This window comes from Rattus norvegicus, chromosome 7 (assembly GCF_021556685.1).
Source record: "Rattus norvegicus strain SHRSP/BbbUtx chromosome 7, alternate assembly SHRSP_T2T, whole genome shotgun sequence".
Lineage (NCBI taxonomy): Eukaryota > Metazoa > Chordata > Mammalia > Rodentia > Muridae > Rattus > Rattus norvegicus.
In genome coordinates this window covers 28,517,283-28,536,277 of record NC_141540.1, presented here as the reverse complement: position 1 = coordinate 28,536,277, position 18,995 = coordinate 28,517,283, and the positions used below count along the sequence as shown (strand labels likewise).

General features: G+C 48.4%; 1 protein-coding gene and 1 long non-coding RNA gene across 13 annotated transcripts in view; one reads left to right on the top strand and one right to left on the bottom strand.

The window, feature by feature from the left end:
- The window catches only part of LOC134479647 (uncharacterized), a 29,422-nt gene extending 17,181 nt beyond the window's left edge, over window positions 1-12,241 (bottom strand). The window contains exons 1-3 of one of the 2 annotated variants that reach the window (XR_015624555.1): window positions 12,143-12,241; window positions 11,049-11,160; window positions 8,967-9,050 (exon numbers count right to left, since the gene is read on the bottom strand). This is a non-coding gene — a long non-coding RNA (uncharacterized LOC134479647). Of the gene's footprint in view, window positions 1-8,966; window positions 9,051-11,048; window positions 11,161-12,142 lie in introns of those variants that run through there. The other variant, XR_015624554.1, reaches the window with a different exon arrangement.
- Window positions 1-17,580, top strand: part of Rfx4 (regulatory factor X4) — a 162,273-nt gene extending 144,693 nt beyond the window's left edge. For 6 of the 11 annotated variants that reach the window (XM_087558598.1, NM_001432572.1, NM_001432570.1 and 3 more), the window contains 3 exon segments: window positions 5,773-5,935; window positions 7,456-7,594; window positions 15,988-17,580. In XM_087558598.1, the coding sequence (XP_087414724.1) occupies window positions 5,773-5,935; window positions 7,456-7,594; window positions 15,988-16,260 (575 nt within the window). In that variant the 3' untranslated portion in view covers window positions 16,261-17,580. 11 annotated transcript variants of the gene reach the window in all.
- Window positions 17,581-18,995: the final 1,415 nt, after the last annotated feature.

The following is an 18,995-nucleotide window of genomic DNA, read 5'->3' as shown; positions in this document are numbered from 1 at the left end:
GCCTTTCTTGATTGTCTCTTTAAATAGTCACAGATCTTGGCCACACCCCTGAGGTCCCAGGGCTCGAAGGGTTAAGTACTTGCTTGTTGTGACTGGCTCATTATTCTCTCAAATCCCACCCCCTCCCATTACAGTTCTGGTAGTAAATCTATTTGTGCTTTATGTATTCTGACAGAAGCGCTTTGCATTCATTATAGAAAAACACAGAACAAAACACAACATTTAAAATCGCCAACCTTCCCACCCAGAAATAATCCATGTTGATATAAAGGGGAAAATTTTAAATTGCAAGAGTGTTATAATCTCCTGAAATTGTTGTGTGCTTGTGCGTGCCTGTGTGCGTGCGTGTGTGCGCGTGCGTATGTGTGTGTGTGTTTATGTGGGGGGGGGCTGCCCGCCCTGTGTGTGGTACGTGATTGTGCGTGTTCAGGTGCATTTGTGCATTCACGCGCATGTGGCCAGAGGGATATGTCTTCCTCTTGCTCTTTACCTTGATTCCTAAGAAAGGTCTCTCTCTGACCCTGGAGCTGGCTGCTTCTTCTGGTCGTTACTTCCGCAGCGTTGGGAACAAACACGTCCACACGCAGCCACTCGGCTTTTTACATCCATTCTAAACTGAATCGAGGCCCTCATATGTGCACCGGAAGCATTGGACCAATGCAGCGTCTTCTCGGCCCCTCTAAGGAAAGTTTTACTCATAGAGAAGGAGACATGTGATTATTCAGGACCTTTTCTCTTCTGATCTTTGTGTAATTAAGAAGTGATTCCTGACAAGCGGCCATGAAGCCACGGTTTGGGTGGGAAGAACACAACAGAGGTGAAATGCAGAAGGAAGGGCACCAGCGACTCACAGAAACATACTCTTTAGAAGTTTGCTGTAATTGGCTACCTCATAGTCTCTAGCCAAGCATCCCATCCCATCTCTAGTGAGCTAGTTTTTCATTACTGTATCGAGTAACCGAGAGAGACAACGTTTACAAAGACTGAGTTTCCTCTGGCTCAGCTTTGAAGGTCTCACGTATGTCCTCCCGCTCTGGCCTTGGAGCAGCCCATGGTGGCTGAAGCCCACGATGAAGCAAAACTACTCATCTCATGGAAGAGAGTGAAGAGAAGGCCAGACTCCCACAATCCCCTTCATGGGCTCTCAGTGACCTAAAAACCTTCACTGGGCCCTGTCTCTCAAACGTTCCAGGGATCAAGCTTTTAACACATGAACATTAAGACCCAGACTATAATATACGTGCCATCCGAGCGGTACGGAGGCTGGGGCAGTGGGATTGGGAGTTGGGAAGCACCCTGGGTTACACAGCAAGGCCCTGTTGGAAAATAACAATTAAAACCACAGTGTCTGGTGAGACGATTGACCCAAGAAGCTCACCTTTCTTCCTTCACATTTGGAATGGGAGACATAGAAATACACTTTAAGGACCTTCCGAACTGCCTGAGGATCCAGCTATACCTCTCTTGGGCATATACCCAAAAGATGCCCCAACATATAAAAAAGACACGTGCTCCACTATGTTCATCGCAGCCTTATTTATAATAGCCAGAAGCTGGAAAGAACCCAGATGCCCTTCAACAGAGGAATGGATACAGAAAATGTGGTACATCTATACAATGGAATATTACTCAGCTATCAAAAACAATGACTTTATGAAATTCGTAGGCAAATGGTTGGAACTGGAAAATATCATCCTGAGTGAGCTAACCCAATCACAGAAAGACATACATGGTATGCACTCATTGATAAGTGGCTATTAGCCCAAATGCTTGAATTACCCTAGATGCCTAGAACAAATGAAACTCAAGATGGATGATCAAAATGTGAATGCTTCACTTCTTCTTTAAAAGAGGAACAAGAATACCCTTGGCAGGGAATGGAGAGGCAAAGATTAAAACAGAGACTGAAGGAACACCTTCAGAGCCTGCCCCACATGTGGCCCATATATATACAGCCACCCAATTAGACAAGATGGATGAAGCAAAGAAGTGCAGACCGACAGGAGCCGGATGTAGATCGCTCCTGAGAGACACAGCCAGAATACAGCAAATACAGAGGCGAATGCTAGCAGCAAACCACTGAACTGAGAATAGGACCCCCGTTGAAGGAATCAGAGAAAGAACTGGAAGAGCTTGAAGGGGCTCGAGACCCCATATGTACAACAATGCCAAGCAACCAGAGCTTCCAGGGACTAAGCCACTACCTAAAGACTATACATGGACTGACCCTGGACTCTGACCCCATAGGTAGCAGTGAATATCCTAGTAAGAGCACCAGTGGAACGGGAAGCCCTGGGTCCTGCTAAGACTGAACCCCCAGTGAACTAGACTGTTGGGGGGAGGGCGGCAATGGGGGGAGGGTTGGGAGGGGAACACCCATAAGGAAGGGGAGGGGAGAGGGGGATGTTTGCCCGGAAACCGGGAAAGGGAATAACACTCGAAATGTATATAAGAAATACTCAAGTTAAAAAAAAAAAAAAAAAAAAAAAAGGACCTTCCGGGAGGGCTGGGGAGATGGCTCAGCAAACAGAGGTCGCTTCTGCTTAAGCCTGGCTATCTCAGTTCAATCCCTGGAGCCCATGTAGAGACAGAAGGAAAAAAAACAACTCCATTAAGTTATCCTCTAGGGGTTGGGGATTTAGCTCAGTGGTAGAGCGCTTGCCTAGCAAGCGCAAGGCCCTGGGTTCAGTCCCCAGCTCCGAAAAAAAAAAAGTTATCCTCTGACCCCCACATACAGGCAATGGCATGTTCCCCAACAATAATAGTAATTATCGTTGTGTTGTTGTTGTTGTTATTATTATTATTATTATTATATAAAAACAGAAAGGAGGGTAGGGGATGATTAAGTGTTGGCAAGGTCAGCTGCAGTGGCATGTATCTATGACCCCGAGCTAGGGAGGAGGCTATGGTGGATCTGTGGCTCACTTACAGGCCAGAGTAGCCGAATTCACAAGTTCCAGCTTCAGAGAGAGACCCTGTCTCAAAAGAGAGAAGAACCACCGAAGGCAGACACTTGGTGTTGACTGCGAGCCTCAGCCTCATCACGAATGCACACCCCCTACCCCCAAAACCCCACATGTGCACACATGCCATACACACAAAAACATGCTGGAACATCTGAACTCAGAGGAATAGATCCCGAGTTAGAAACCCACTGCCTGTCGTTTTTTTGTCACACATTACCTTAATTAATCCTTACAGCAGTCTTGCAAGAAGAGACTCACCGTGTTTTACAGAGAATGAAGCAAAGGTTCGTAAGTTGTGAGAGGCTTGCCTAACACCAGCCTCAGGACTCAGAGCAGAGAGACACCCAGGCAAAGAGAGAGAAAGTTGATCTGGGCGCCATTGGCCACCCAAGTGCCCTGAGACCATGGGCAGGCCATTCAGCATCCTATGAAGCCCCTCTTCCTCAGCCAGTGCTGACACAGGAATGGTCTTAAAATCAAGATGAAGTCCACTGTGTGTGTGGGGTGGGGGGTGTTGACAACATGGAATAGGTTAGAGCACTTTCTTCATGAAGTCTGAAGGAAACTCCAGACTACTCATTCTGAGGATAGTGGGCACATGCTCCCCATCAGGAGGTTTCCTAGCTGCAGGCTTCCTTCCATCAGCAGATCCTGGGAAACTCAGAGGCAGGGTGAAGGCCATGTTAAGGAAGATGGGCATTCAGGAAATGCCGTTTCAGCTGATTCCTAATTGCACCTTTGTCTCCAGGTTGCTCTGTTCTCTTCTTCCGGGTTCATTATTCTTGCATCTTCTGTGCTTCTACATCTTCCTTCCCTCCTTCCTTCCTTCCTTCCTTCCTTCCTTCCTTCCTTCCTTCCTTCCTTCCTTTCTTTCTTCCTTTTAAATTGTTTATAAAGCACTTAGCACTTAGCCCAAATGCCTGGCCTGTAATAGATGCCCAACAGAACAGAACTCCTTCTTATGTTGCTGAAGTGAAGTGTTGCCACATTATTAAAAAGGGCATTATCTATAATCCAAATTTGAATTCTCAGATTTGCACGTGTTCCTAGCACAAGACACTTAAAATAATAAAACACTACAGTTAAAAACAGGATTCTTTCCCTGCCTTCCTCATGGACCTTCCTTATCAGGTCTGTGCCATGCAAGCAACATGGAGCCAATCCACAGTCCAGCCCCTTTAGCCACCACGTCCATACAGCTGCTCCCTGCGCTATAAGTAAAGCCTTGGGGGAAAGACAGACTGAAGTCTAAGAAGAAGAAAATGCAAACCTTTCCTTTGTCTTTCTATTAGAGCCTTAAGGCAGAAATGGGCTTTTGCTGACAGCACAGGATTTGGTTTTATTTCATTTTTAAAATCTACTTTTATTTCACTTTATGCGTGTGGGTATTTTCCTTGCCTGTATGTGTACGTACCACATGTTTGCCTGGTACCCATGTAGGCCAGAAGAGGGAATTGGATGCACTGGGACTGAAGCTATGGCTGGTTGTAAGCTGCCATGTGGGTACATGGAATTGAACTCAGTTCCTCTAGAAGAAACAGCCAGTGCTCTGAACCACGGAGTCATTTCTTCAGCCCCTCTTTCATTTGATCTTAAAAATAGCATTTGTCAGGGCTGGAGAGATGGCTCAGTGGTTAAGAGCACTGACTGCTCTTCCAGAGGTCCTGAGTTCAATTCCCAGCAACCACACGGTGGCTCACAACCATCTGTAATGAGATCTGATGCCCTCTTCTGGTGTGTCTGAAGACAGCTACAGTGTATCCATATACATTAAATAAATAAGTCCTTTAAAAAAATAGCACTTGTCAACCAGTTCTCCCTCCCTCTCTCTGTGTACCCAAAAATGGACACTGAGTCCTGTTCCCTACACCATGTAAAAGAGGTGGGTTTCTGTTATCTTAATGCTTTAAAACTTATCAGAAATTAAGTTGTCCAACTTGTTAGCGCCTTAGAGAGCCTTTGTCAGGTCCTGTTACACACACGCACACACACACACACACACACACACACACACACACACACACACACACACAGTCCTTAGCACTTTCAGGTATCCAATTAAAAGGCAATAAATGAATTAGTAATGTGCTTTGGACAGGCCACAGTCCAGGTCGCTGTCTAGCAGTCTTCAGTGGAGAGCTAGGTAGACAGCCCAGGGATCTACTTAAGTTGCTTAAAACAGTCTGCCGACTCTGTAACAACCATTGTCTTGAGCATGAAAAGCAGTGCTTTCCTGGGACACACTGTACCAGGCTTGGCATTCTTCATCTTCCTCTCTTCCCATCTTCCCTGTCCCCTTTCCCCTCTCGATTTTTTTTTAACTGTGTCTATCTGGACAGTACAGGGCAGACTGACATGCACCTGGCCTCATGGGATGGTTTTGCACTCTGGTGTGGGGGAGGGGATAGGTGGATCAAATCACATTCCTTCCAGAATGGGGAATTGCAGATTGAAGTACATTCAGAAGGACCCACCATGCACTGAAGGAGCTCACCCAGGCTGGGTTAGCAGGCAGCTTCTCTGGATTCATGTATAAAGACCGAATGGTTCGGGAGTTAGGAAGAGTGAAGATTCTAGGTGGCAGATACAGCAGGGGCAAAGGTTCTGGGGTGCCACAGATCGTTATGCTCTGGAGAAAATGATTCTATGTCTAGACTGGGAGCTGCCAGGTAGACTCTGGCAAGCTGAGCAGAACCAGAGAATGCCTGGTAACAATTCTGACTTTCAGCTTACGAGCAATGGGCAGCCATGTAGAGTTCTATGCACAAACTGTTAGCGACCAATGCAATGTAATCTGTCTCTGTAGGAGCAATGCAGTCATATACGTGGTCACTAACGTACACAGTGACGACAGCGGCTGGGTCGCCGGCTGAGAACTCCCAACAACTACCCTGTATGAGGAGCACCCACGTGCCTTCTTCCTCTGTCACACACAGGATACCAGTCTACTCCCACAGGGAGGAGCATGGGTAAGTGACTCAGAAGGATTCCGATAGTAGTGTTTCCTCAGAGGACAGGACAGGGGCTGTCTTCTGGTTAGTCTGCCTGCCTTAATCAGTGCTATCACCTCATAGATTCCCCATAATACACAGTGCAGAGGGATGAAAGAAAGGGTGAATGGCCTGTAGTTCCTCAAGGTCACACAGCTGGCAAACTATAGATCCTCAACTGAGCATGCCACGCTCCTAAGCCGAAACTCATCCCTCACTTGCCCTCCCAGCAGCAGCCTGTTAAGGCTCCACAGAATGTCCTTGTCTCTTTGGAGTCCATTTAGAGGTGGTCTACTCGCCTGTGGCATAGAGGTCTCTAGGGGACTGCTCCCAGGTTCAGGGAGTCCCTGAGGCTTCCAGGGGTGCTCTGTAACCTGGATCATTTGTTTCGCCCATCCATTCAACATTCATTCAACAGAGTTACCTGATCTTCAACAGCCCTTGGCACCAGGCTCTGCCTCTCAGGAGACACCAATTTCACTGTGTTCATTGAGCAGTGACTTGGAAAACACTCTTGATACTGAAGACATTCACTGCCACACAGTGCAGGGAGTCTCACCTGCGGCTATGCACAGGCCTGTGGCCTAGCTAGAGAAGCCCCAGAGTAGCTGGGACGCAGCGGCCTCTCAGACAACTCCCACACAGGTGGCCCAGCAGAAGGCTGGTAGATCAGTTTGTGCCCACAGTTCAGATCCCCAGGGATCTCCACGGGGCAGCCATTATTCCTAAAGGCATTCCTCTACACAATTATAATGCACTCTTAGGATTGGGTTTCAGATGTTTTCGGAATGTACGGGAACGGTAGCGTAGAGACCATGTGGCCACAGGTCCAGGTCTTTGCCAGGAAGACGTTATGATAAACAGTCACAACAGTAGCAGCCCGGGCACCTGTGTAACTCTTTGCGCATGTGCCATCGCCCGCACATGAGTTGTTCCAGGAGAACCCTGGGCAGCACTTCGCAGCTGTGAGAAATGGGGGCCGTGAGTAACTCCAGATTGGATTGCCAGGAAGTGGCAGAGCCTGGCTCAGACTCAGAGCAGTCTCTGATACCTGCTTTGCCTCACCATGCAACTCCCTCAGGTTTTCCCGCCACCACTCCGCAGAGGAAGCCTAAGGAATGCAGAAACACAAACACAAAGTCCAAAGCAAAACAAACAAAACCAAAACAAAGCCAAAAAAACCCTCCCTGTTCGATTTCAAGGTGTACAATGAGCTTTTGGCATGATGGGAGGAGAGCTTTCCATTGGAGTAATGTTTTAATCGGAGCCAGCTTCCGTTCCAAGAGTGCTGGGGGTCCGGGAAAATCAAACTGGGGTTCAAGACTCCCCACAGCAAGGCCAGCAGAGCAGAGACGATGGGAATCAAACAGAAGAAAAATTGGTGGAGTGGGGTGGGTCACAGAGGAGAAAAAGTAGTTGAGGCGACTTTTAAAAGGTGTCAAGCTGACTGTTCTTGGGCATTATGACTCATGCTACTCTTTGTGCTTGGTGCATTTTAGGTACACGGGAAGCTATAACTACGGGAGCTATGGCAACCAGCATCCTCACCCACTGCAGAACCAGTATCCAGCCCTGCCTCATGACACAGCCATCTCTGGGCCGCTCCACTACTCCCCTTACCACAGGAGCTCTGCCCAGGTGAGTGGGTGCATGTGGGGAGGTCTTGCTGGCTCAGAGTGGTTGGTGCCCAGTCAAACCAACTAACGACAGATAAGTCCACAGTGTAAGCACCCGTAGGTCCCAAGGACAGCCTGGCTCACTGCCCTCAAGTGAATGGCTTACTTTGGGCCCTTGTGATCACATGCCACTTTCCCTCATGCATCCAAACTGCTTGACTGTTCTCTTAAGTTCTCCACTGTCTTTGACCTCTCAGATGCCAGGATCCGACAAGCCATGCTTCTATTGGTCCTTTCTAGGTGGCTACTTGACATTGGGCCCCTGTCTCCTTTCCCAGGATTCCTTTCCCTCATGGCTTCCGTCAGGATCTCTACTTGACAGTTGGTTTCTTGGTTTTCCAAGTGGGTGTGGGTCTGGCCCACACAGAATCTTAGCCAGGAGCATCCTAAAGTGGACCCTCTCTTGATTACTTTCCCCCATCATCACTGCCTAGCAAACTGGGCCCTCTATGGTCAGCCTGAGATAAGGGACATAGAGGAAGAGCCTAGGTTACCCCTGTAGGGCACCCTAGTTAGTTATTGTGGACACCTGCCTATGTGTTGTCCCAAGCAGGGCTGATCACCAACTATATTCAATTGTTTGTTTTGTTTCGAGACAGGGTCTCTCTCTACATAGTCTGAGTTACCCTGGAACTTACTATGTAGACCAGGCTACCCTTAAACACACAGAGATCCACCTCGCTCTGCCTCCTGAGCGCTGGGGTTAAAAGTGTATGCCACCACACCCAGACTCAATTCTGTATTCTAAACTCTCTTCGTCATCCTGGCTGTCCTGCCTTAGGTCTCCGTGCCTAACCTAAATAATAACAGGGCCTTTATGACCTCTGTCTAATGCTTGCCCTGTCTGCAGCTGGAAGGGTCTTTTGGAAAGAAATAAAAACAAAACACTGACTCTGGCACTGGTTATCGTCGGGTGGGTTCATTTCCTCAGTTTCCTTCTCCATAGCTGGCTCCTTCCTGGCCAACCCACCCCCCTCTGCCCCTTTTGGAGTCATGGCAACTGCCCACATCTACTGCGTGCACCAACATCCCTGTCTGTGGAGACTGCTCCCCAAGCTGGGGCTCTTTCCTGCTTATCATCCACACAACATCTTACAGCCTTGTGAGTCTCTTGAGAGCATCCCCTTCCTTCCTCCAGGCCATTACCAAGTGCCTGCCACACTGAGCTTTCTCTTTCTGACACACTGCCCACACCCTGTTAGCCAGTGCCATCTTGATAATCTTAGACACTCTCCTGCTGCTTTCCCAAGCAGGTTTCTCTCTAACCCTGCAGGAGCCCTCAAGCTCCTTCACGGCAGAGATTAAGTCTATACCCCCAGGCCACAGTACACAAAACCCATCCAAAAGGTCAATTTATTTCTTCCAAATGCTGCAGCACACCAGGTTCTGTACAAAGCACTTTGCATACTCTGGAGAACCTCAGGAGAAGAGGAAACGAGACACAGGGTAACTTACACGGGGATTAGAACCCAGGAAGTGTGACTACTTTGGGGCTCCTGAGCACCACTGTCTCTCAGATGTGGCTCTTGCTGTGAATTCTTGGGGGTGGGGAAGGAAGTAGCTGTAGGCTGGACCAAAGGTTGGGGGAGGCTAAGCCTACTTTGCCTACTCTGAAGGTTGAGAAGCCACAGGTGGGTTTTGTGTCTAAGAGAGCTCTCAGGACCCCCATAGAACAAGCACAAAGGGAGTCTGGGGCCTCAGAGGACAAGGGCAGGAGGGAGGCTGTATGGAGGCTACATTGCATCAGCCACCAGATTTGCCAAGGGAGGTACTAAAGAGAATGTATCCACACTTCGAAGGCACTCAGGGTAAACAGCCCTCTGTTTTGATTTCCAAGAGGAGCCCTGGTTTAATCCCAAGACAAGCCAAGAAGTTGATTCTTCTAAGTCATCACCTGGGGCATTCATTAGCGTACTCTTGCCTGCGTCACAGAGATGCCAGCTCCTCAGGTGCCCCCTCTCCTGGGAGCAGAGTCTGTGCTTCTCGCTCTGACTCCCCTGAGTGACAGAGTTGCTGCCTGGGTCACACTCAGCACAGTCTAGGCACTCATTCATTCATTCACTCGCTCACTCCTTCCTTCCTCACGCGGTCGCTGAGCGCCTGCTTCGTGCAAGCGTAGCTGCAGCGTCCAGGACTACACAGTAGGGAGTGGGCAGAGTCCATGCACTGGGAGCATGTGCGCCCGCTGGAGACTGCATCTCCACGCCACTGCTTGGTCTTGTCCTCCCTCCTCTACTGCTTCATTCCCCAGGAAATTCAGGAGCTCCTTTTGGGAGGTGATATTTTTAAAACCCTTACCATAAAAAGAAGCCAAGTTACCCTCAAAGCCCACAGCGACCCTGTTGATTAAAGATAAGTCTGCTGTGTCCGCTTTGGAAGCCACAACGGTACCCAACTGGAGTCTTTATCATTCAATAGCTGGTCTTATAGAAGTTGGTCTTATTCACTCATTTTACATCCTGATTGCTGTTCCCCCCTCCTCCTGGCCTCCCCTCACACAGTTCCTCCCCTTATCTCCCCTTCTTTTCTCCTCTGAGGCCCTCCTGGGTATCCCCCAACCCTGGCACATCAAGTCTCTGCAGAGCTAGGAAGCCGTGTCTATCTAGATGAGGCCCAAGACAGCTTCTCCTCCATCTTGCCTTGTGGCTCTCAGACAAGGGCATTTGACAGCCTACCATCTGCAGCACACGTGTACACGCGCACACTGACAAACACACACTCACACACTCACACACATACACTCACACACACACATACACATGCACACTCACACACATACACACTCACACACATACACACATGCTCACACACATACACACACTCACACGCACACATACACACACTCACACGCACACATACACACACTCACACGCACACACACACGTGCGCGCACACACACACACCTTGTGGTTCATGGTTTCATTAGTCTCTATTTGTAAAGTGTGGTAAATTTAATTGTGTCATATCAGTGCCCATATTGGGTGAGGTCGGTATTGAAAATGTCCCTCGTCTAGAGAAGGTCCTGTCTGAAGACAAAGCTTCCTTTGTTTCATTTTCCCATTAAGATTGAAGGAACTTGCACCTTAGGCAATTTGAAATAGATGGGCCCATTTGTTCCCATAACAACCTCAGGAAGACGGCCTTTTTTCCCCAAGTTCTTAAAGATGAAGCTGCAGCCACAGAAAGCTGTGTGACCCAAGCCAGCAAAGAAGACGGGAGCACAGTTCTCCAACTCCCAGCCCAGCCCATGCCAGTGACCCAAAACCTCTGCCTAGAGATTGGCAAGAGTATTCTCAATACGTGCCCAATTGAGAGAGAGAGAGAGAGAGAGAGAGAGAGAGAGAGAGAGAGAGAGAGAGAGACATGCACATTCAAGTTCTTTGATTTACGGCTAAGTGTGCAAGGCTGAAACCCACTGTCGGCTTGCGTAGTCAGCCTCCCAGAGCAAAGGTGAAGCCGTTGCAGTCCCTGGTGAAGGAATGGCACACGTCACTGAAGTAGGTTCATGGGGATGAGGAGGAGGTAGGTCTAAATTGAAGAAAAATAGCAATTTTAAAGAAACGTACTTGGTTTTCAGCACAAAAGTGCCTGTAAGTCAAGATTGCAAATTAATATCTGTTAAGCTGGCTTGAAAGAACCGTATGTCCAAGGAAGGACTGTGGTCTTCACATGCCCCCCCCCCCGGCACTGCCACGATCAGAACCACCTGCGTTCCCTTGCTTGTCACAGAGGATATGCGCGTGCTTGATGGCAGTACTCGTTTGAGCAGCATGTGCTTGCTTATGGCCAACACAAAGGTAGACCTCCAGGCCGGCTTGAGTTCTCAGAACTGCCGAACCAGCGGAGAAATCCTGCTGTGCCCGTCAACCCCTGACCATGCAATCCTTACCCTGTTGGCAACCATAAAAGGGAACAGGGACCCACAAGTCATGTGATCAATCAACATCTATATGGCTAGGAACACACTCAGCTGAGACAGCAAAGCACCTCCTTATGCTCATCTGAGCGAGGATGGCATGGCCAGTGCCAGCTTCATCTGTCTGGCTCCAACCACACACAGCCAGTGCCACTGCCAAGTTTTCTTAGGCTATTCCACCTTGGGATGGCATCTTGGCCTGGAGTAAAGAAACACCACACACACACACACACACACACACACACACACACACACACACACACACAGCTAGGAAGACAGCCTAGTAAAGTTCTTGCTTTGTAAGCACAACGGCTTGAGTCTGTTCTTTAGAACCCATGGAAAAGAAAGCTAGATGTAGTAGAATGTGTTTCTAACACCAGGGCTGGAGAGACAGAGACAGATGCCTGGGACTCGGGGACCCTGAGGAGTCAGCCTACTTTGTTAATTCCGGGCCGGTGAGAGACCCTGTCTCAAACAACAACAACAACGTAGACTGAACTACAAGAAAACACATGGGGCTGTTCTCTGGTTTAACACGCACAGGTACACACTTTCAGACACATGTCACATATGTACACATGCATGCTCACGTACCAACCAACTGTAACACTGCAAAGTCTCCGGGTGCAGCGCTGACTCCTCTGGTTCGAATCCCAGGCCTGCCTCTGATGAGTGCTGAGTTCCCTGATTCATCTGGAAAGGGAGACACATTATTAGACACTATGCAGCAACGCCTCAGAGGAAACAGTGGCCGAGACCAGGTAGTTAACCCAGGGTAGAACCAAGTCTGGCTCACAGGTCACAGTGTTTGCACTTACCATTCCTCATTGTCATCCGGTTACAGGAATCTTCGACTTTTCAGAATCTTACGGTCCATACGTGTTCTCCTCACTGAACTGGCTCTACCCAGGTCCTTCTGCTCACCTGCTCCAGCCCCAGGACCCAGTGAGACCTGGCTCTTAGTGATGTCCCAGGATATACTTGTCAGTGAAATGAACGACCTTGTTTGAGCACTGAGTTGTCATGTGGCCTCAAGCAGGCCACTGCCACCACTTGTAAAATAAGCACTGGGACCACCCAGTCAGCCGCCAAGGCTCTTCTGATCACTAAGAGAACACAGCCCTATGCCCCTCCAAATGGAGAACACTGGTAAAGGCCAACACACTTTGAAAACTTACAGCTCGGTTTCTAAGTGGCTTCTCATCAATTCATTTAATCTTGACCCTGAGCACTCAGCAGATGTGGACTGTCTGGCAAAGAGTTTTGGGGAGCCATGATCTCTTTTGGAAGAGGCGAGGAGGAAACCTGGGGGGGGGCAGTGCTTGGTGGGCCTTTGAGACAGTGAGAGCTGCCTTTCATAGGAAAATGGTTTGTGCTCCTGCCTCAGCCACCTTTCACCCTCTCTCAAGTGCGGAGCATGTGGTGAGAGGCAGGGATAAAGGGCTCACTCTGCCTTTGCATGTGCAGGAAAGTTGGCCCCTGGAGTGGGGAGTTGTGTCCCAAAATAGACTTCCTAATACAGTTCCAAAGAGGCCAAGAGTCAGTCACAACCAAGATGGACTTACAACATAGTCTCTAGATGACTACTTTAAACACCCCCCACCACACACACACACACACACACACACACACACACACACACACACAGAGAGAGAGAGAGAGAGAGAGAGAGAGAGAGAGAGAGAGAGAGAGAGAGAAGGAGACTGCTAACTTCCTGTCATAGGCTGTCCACAAAAGCTCCTTTATTCTGGCCTGAGTTCTCGATACCCCAGAGTTTGTACCCAGCATGCTTAAGGCCTTGCATGAAGCCAGATGTTAAGTGTGAAAGGTGAGGTGGATGCTACTGGACAGCCTCTCCACTTCCAGCAGACTACGTAGAAAGAAGTCTTCATTGGTCACATTAATCATTAGGCCCAGGCAGTAGGCACTTTGCCTATCTCGCCTCTCAATGGTCTCTTACACCAGGGGGTAAGTGGTCACTGACTCATTTGCAATTAGCTGACCTAATGGGACAGAATTTTCCATGCTGGTAACAGAATTGTATTGTCACACTGGAGATATTTTGAGCTAGTCTCATTTCCAGGCAATTGCTCTTTTGCATTGATGACACAACCTCTGGGCACAGCTGTGCTGTGAGGGTCCCTGCCTGATGAGACCCAACAACTACACTCTCTTGAGTTTGGTGGGAAGAGTTCCAAGTCCATACTGTGACATTTTACCTACCCAAGCCAAGGTCAGAGGGGACTGGGTCAGCATCCCAAGGCCTAGCTCTATGGAGGAGGAGGAAGAGGCATGATGAGGAAGAAGATGTATGTGGTTGGGAGTGGGAGGTAAGACCACTCAGATAGGTCAGTCAGACCGATAGGGGACATCTCACTACCCAGGTCTGGGTTTTCATGCTCTGTGACACTGGGCACAGTTTCTGCAATGTCTACAATATGCATTTAGATTCTACGTTCCTAAATGCCCCAGTGTATATTCACCAGATATGACTGGCATCTATCAGGTACCAACCTCTGCACCAAATTTTGGGAACATACACTGAACCCAACAGGGAGCATTTGAGTAGACGGCAGTGTGAAGAAAGCTGCCGGGCTGGAGGAGGTGGCGGCCTTTTGGCTGCTTGAGCGAGGATGTCCAGAAATGTCACAGTTAAGGAGCTGATGTCTGCGCTCAGAACTAAAGCATGGTGAAAAGGCACGTGTGCTGGGAACTGGGCAAAAGGCTAGTTTAGGAATTAATATATAGAAAGGGAGGAGCAGCTCATGTACCCCCTAGATAAAAAGTGAGACCTCTACACTAGCAGGAGGGGCCCAGAGTGACCTGCACTTGGGAGAGCATTGTGGGTGATTTCCTAATATCATCTTTTTAGTACACCTGGATCTTGGTTCTTTTCTTACTGGGGAACTATTTACAGGCCTGGGGGCCCTCCATACCTACACTCGAATAGTATCCTGTGGGTCCTCTCACGCTGCATGCACAGCACATGGGTCTGCACCACGGCTGCAGATCTGATTTGGGATTATGAAAGCCTTGGCATGCTGTCTGCAGTCTCCTTGGCAACAGCACTTGGTCCTTCTCCCTGGAGTTCCCAGACAGCTTCTACACCCTCTTTCTTAACTGTTCTTTTCTTGTGCGGCAGCGGCTGTCCTTTGCTGAGTAAGGCGTGTGGTCCTACCTGAGGGGAAAGCTCTCCCTGCTGCACCCGAGACCCCTCTCAGTGCTCTTCACATACTTCAACCCTCCCCTCTGTCTCCTGCTCTCCCCACCCCCCCCCGGAATCAGCTCCAAGAGGCAGAGGGGCTCCTTTGCCTGCCTCTGGGGAACAGCCAATGTTGTCACCAGCATCTTCTGCTGTCTAGGTTTCAGCCTGTCTGTCTCCCTCACAGGAGGCAGCCTCCCACCTAATCCCTTGGGGCTCCACTCTCCAACTGTCAGGGAAGACAGATGGGGAGCAGAAGAATTCACACACCCTCTCCTCCCCGCTGCCCTTGCCATCCCTGTTCACTGCTCCTGTTCTCGTTGGCCCTGAGCTGAGCAAGGGCATCTTGGAGCTGACTGGCCTGCAAATGTCAGCTCTCAGAGGGACCCTTAGCTCCTCCCCTTCCTCCCTTCGGATCATCCTGACAGGGCCAGATTGCAGGGCTGACAGAAGGAAAGAAGGAGAGAGCAGCTCTCAGACTCGAGAGTCTTCCCTCCGTCTCCGCCGACACCTGTTCCTTGGTCTGACTCGCCCCCAAAGTACCCCTCTCCGCCTACCCCCAACCCCGTCTCTTCTTGACTCCTTCCTCTGTATTCGCACAAAGCCCGGTAATTTACCATTTCCTCCTCGCTTATATCCCAGGACTCCAGCAAATGTGAACCTAAAAGAAAGATGTTCCTTCAGTGACAGGCACTAATAATAACCTTTGAAGCTGCTGGCTTGCTTTCTCTTCCAAAGCCTGTTTTTAGGCTGCAGTTCATGATTGACTTCAGCTGTAAAATGCTATTTTTAATGTCATTGTGTTTTACCTGGGAGTGCTGTTCTCCTGGGTTGATAGAATAGGACTTGTCGCATCTCCATAGGGCATGGCAGAACTCACGCCCATGTGCAATCGCACTCCACTGGACACACTTGCTAGTGTGTCCGCACAAAGGCACACCCACCACCATCACCACCCGCCAACGCTCCCCCTCTGTATTCCTAGCTGGGGGTGGTCCTCCCTTTGGATTTGAGAATATCGCAGAGTGAAACAGCAGCCTGACTCTGGCTCTGAAGACCCTTATGACTTTCCCACTGACCGCTTCCTTGGACCAAAGTTTCCTCTGGCTCACTGACTCCTTGCCATCGACTCCCGCGAATACTCTCTTGACGTGTTTTAGCTTAAATAAGATTGCTGTTGGGTGCATGTGACTTTGAGCTAACTTTGAGTTTGTGGACTTTCTTTCTCCTCCACAAGTACCCTTTCAATAGCCCCACTTCCAGGATGGAACCTTGTTTGATGAGCAGCACTCCCAGGCTACATCCTACCCCAGTCACTCCCCGCTGGCCAGAGGTGCCGACAGCCAACGCATGCTACACAAGCCCGTCTGTGCATTCCACGAGGTATGGAAACTCCAGTGACATGTACACCCCTCTGACCACGCGCAGGAATTCTGAGTACGAGCACATGCAACACTTTCCTGGCTTTGCTTACATCAACGGAGAGGCCTCCACTGGATGGGCTAAGTGACTGCTTTCATAGAAATCCATATTTAATATTAATAATTAATAATAATAATAAATCCAGTACCCACCCTCCAGAAGACTTTATCTCAATACATCATAACTTGCGGGCTGATCCTAAACATCCATTTGCCTAATGAACAAGAGGATGTTCACCATGGAATGAACACATTTTAGTTCAGAAAGAGGACCCACTACAAGTCAGTGGGATTGGGTCCCATAGCCAAGCCAGACTCGACTGGTTCTATAGAGCACTATCTTGGGCAGGCCGTTCTGTGCCTTCCTCCTCTGCTCCATGACCTTCATGGCAACCACTCCCTGTAGGGTACTTATTTTCTTGTTGACAAAGCTCTTTAGTCTTGAAGGATGGATACTGGAGCCAGAATCTGGTCTGTGTTCTTGGATGGGCACATGATTTACCAAGAGCATTCACCTGTCTGTCACGTCACTGTACAGTTACCAGCCCTCAGACATGTTCTCCATATCCCTACTTCCTGGTGACGTCATTACTACTTCCTGAAGTCCCCGGAAATTCCTGCAAATGCTAAGCTCCCCTAAGTTCCGCTTGCACCTGCCATAGTCCCTTCATGGCCTGGACTGTAAGCACTGTTTTTGAGGGACCGAAGAGGCCTGTTATATATTGCCTTTAGTTGATTAATGTCTGTAGGGACCAGTTCTTCTATGTACAAGGATTTGTCCTGAGTTTGCACAATGGCTAGCATCAGCAAAAGGCAGGAGAGGGTTTTCTTAAGTTCTGTGAGAAATGTGGATTTATGGCACTAAAAACTGTCCTCCGCTGTGTTACTTTGTGAAGCTGGATGGATCAAACTTTCACTTAGCAAGCACCAAGTGTGAAAACAACTGTCTGGTTTCTTCATAAGACTAGAATACTTTCCGACACTTTGCTAGAAAAAAAATTCAAAGCGGTGCCTTTGAGTCTATACTATACTGTGTATGTGTGGAAATAAAAAATGTATTGTACTTTGGGAAATTTTTTCTTAGGTATTTTTTTGTCAGATTTGTAGCTATTTGTGGTTTGTTAGAGATTAACATAGGTTTTCCTTCTGTATTATAAGATGCACCAAGCAATTATGGTGGACCTATTACCCTATGGGTAAGAAATAAATGGAAATATGACACCGGATGTTTTAGCAAATGTTCTGTAAATAAAATGTTTGATCACACCACCCAGTGTGATAATCATGTCTACAGCTAAAATGGAAATAGTTTTATCTGTACAGTTGTGCAAGATATGGATGGTTTCACTATCTGTACAGTTGTGCAAGATATGAATGGTTTCACACTCAAATAAAAAGGATTGAAGTGACCAGCTTCCGTTTTTCATTCACACTTGATAATGCCGGGTATGTGTCTCCAATTTGAATAACATTCTTAAATTCTTGGGGAATGAGTAGTAAGTAGAACAAAACTAAAAAGGCTTGCTGGATGTGATGGTATATGTCCGGGATCCCAGCACGCAGAAGACTGAAAGTGGAGAATAGTGAGTTCAAGGCCAGCCTGTGTCCTGTCTCAAAAAAATAAAAGCTGGTCAGCCAGCCAGCAACAAAAGCCTTGAATGGCTGTATGGTTTTGTCACTCGGTTCCCTACCAACTTGTCCTGACCAATGCTGATGGGGTGAGCATGGATGAAGGTTTGTAGATCCGGGATCCGCCCTGTGTTTGTCTGCCGGCTTCTCTCAGTAAAGGTGAAAGGCCTTTCAGCTCTTCCTCGGTACCAGCATCAGGAAGCGTCCCCTGCACTTAGCTCACGATGCTTTCATGATCATGGGATGTGAAGATATTTCGAGTGCATTGCTTTAACGGAGAATAAACAGAGCAGTAACATCACTGAGTTCCTAACGAGAATCAAGTTCTCCTCCAGCACAGTGTTTCGATTCTGTGGCTGAAGGGAGCAGGATGGGGGTGGGGGGGAGGAAGGTTTCATTTTGCCCAGATGTTAAGGACCTAGCAGCTAAGAGAGATTCAGAGGCACAGATCTGCAGAAGCCTGTGCAGCAGTGACTATGTGAAGGTATGAGAATGTGACAGCTTAATCTGCATTCTGAAAGATTTCTTTTTAAAGCCAAGCCCGTGCATGCTATTACATAACATGTTTATACCTGCGAGCTGACTTTAAGATGGAAATTATTTATGTTATACATAGCCTCCCCTTAAATGTATTCAGCCGTGCTAGTCTACCAAAAAAAAAATGCACATAGATGTTGGATCTCATTCTCCCACGGTAAATTGGTTTGACCTTTTGTCCACAATCCATTAGCTTTAAATGATGAAAGCAAGAGAAAGGATGAAGGAAAATCTGACTTTAGCCACCGTTGAGAATAGCCAGCCTTCCTGGCCTCTCAGACTTCAAAGTAAGCGCTGTCTCAAGAAGGTGTGGTGAAGTCTGACCTTTATCTCAACAGTACAAAAACAAAAACAAAAATCCACAAAGCAACAACAAGCCCAAGTCATTATCAGATCCTCTCGCCAGGTAACAAGATAAACAATGCCCGTTTACAAATACCAGGCAAAGCTCAATTGCTGCCACACAGGGCTTTAGGTGAAACTCATCACTGTTAACAAGAACCTGAGGCCAAGAGACAGACAAGGGGCTCTGCGCAACCTTTCCCAGGGAGCAAACCTTCTCTGGTGCCCTCACGACACAACCAGGGATGAGTGGTCCCAGCAAAGATGCAGCTTAAGAAGGGGGCTGGTGGGCATACAGCATCCTCTCCAGTGCTTG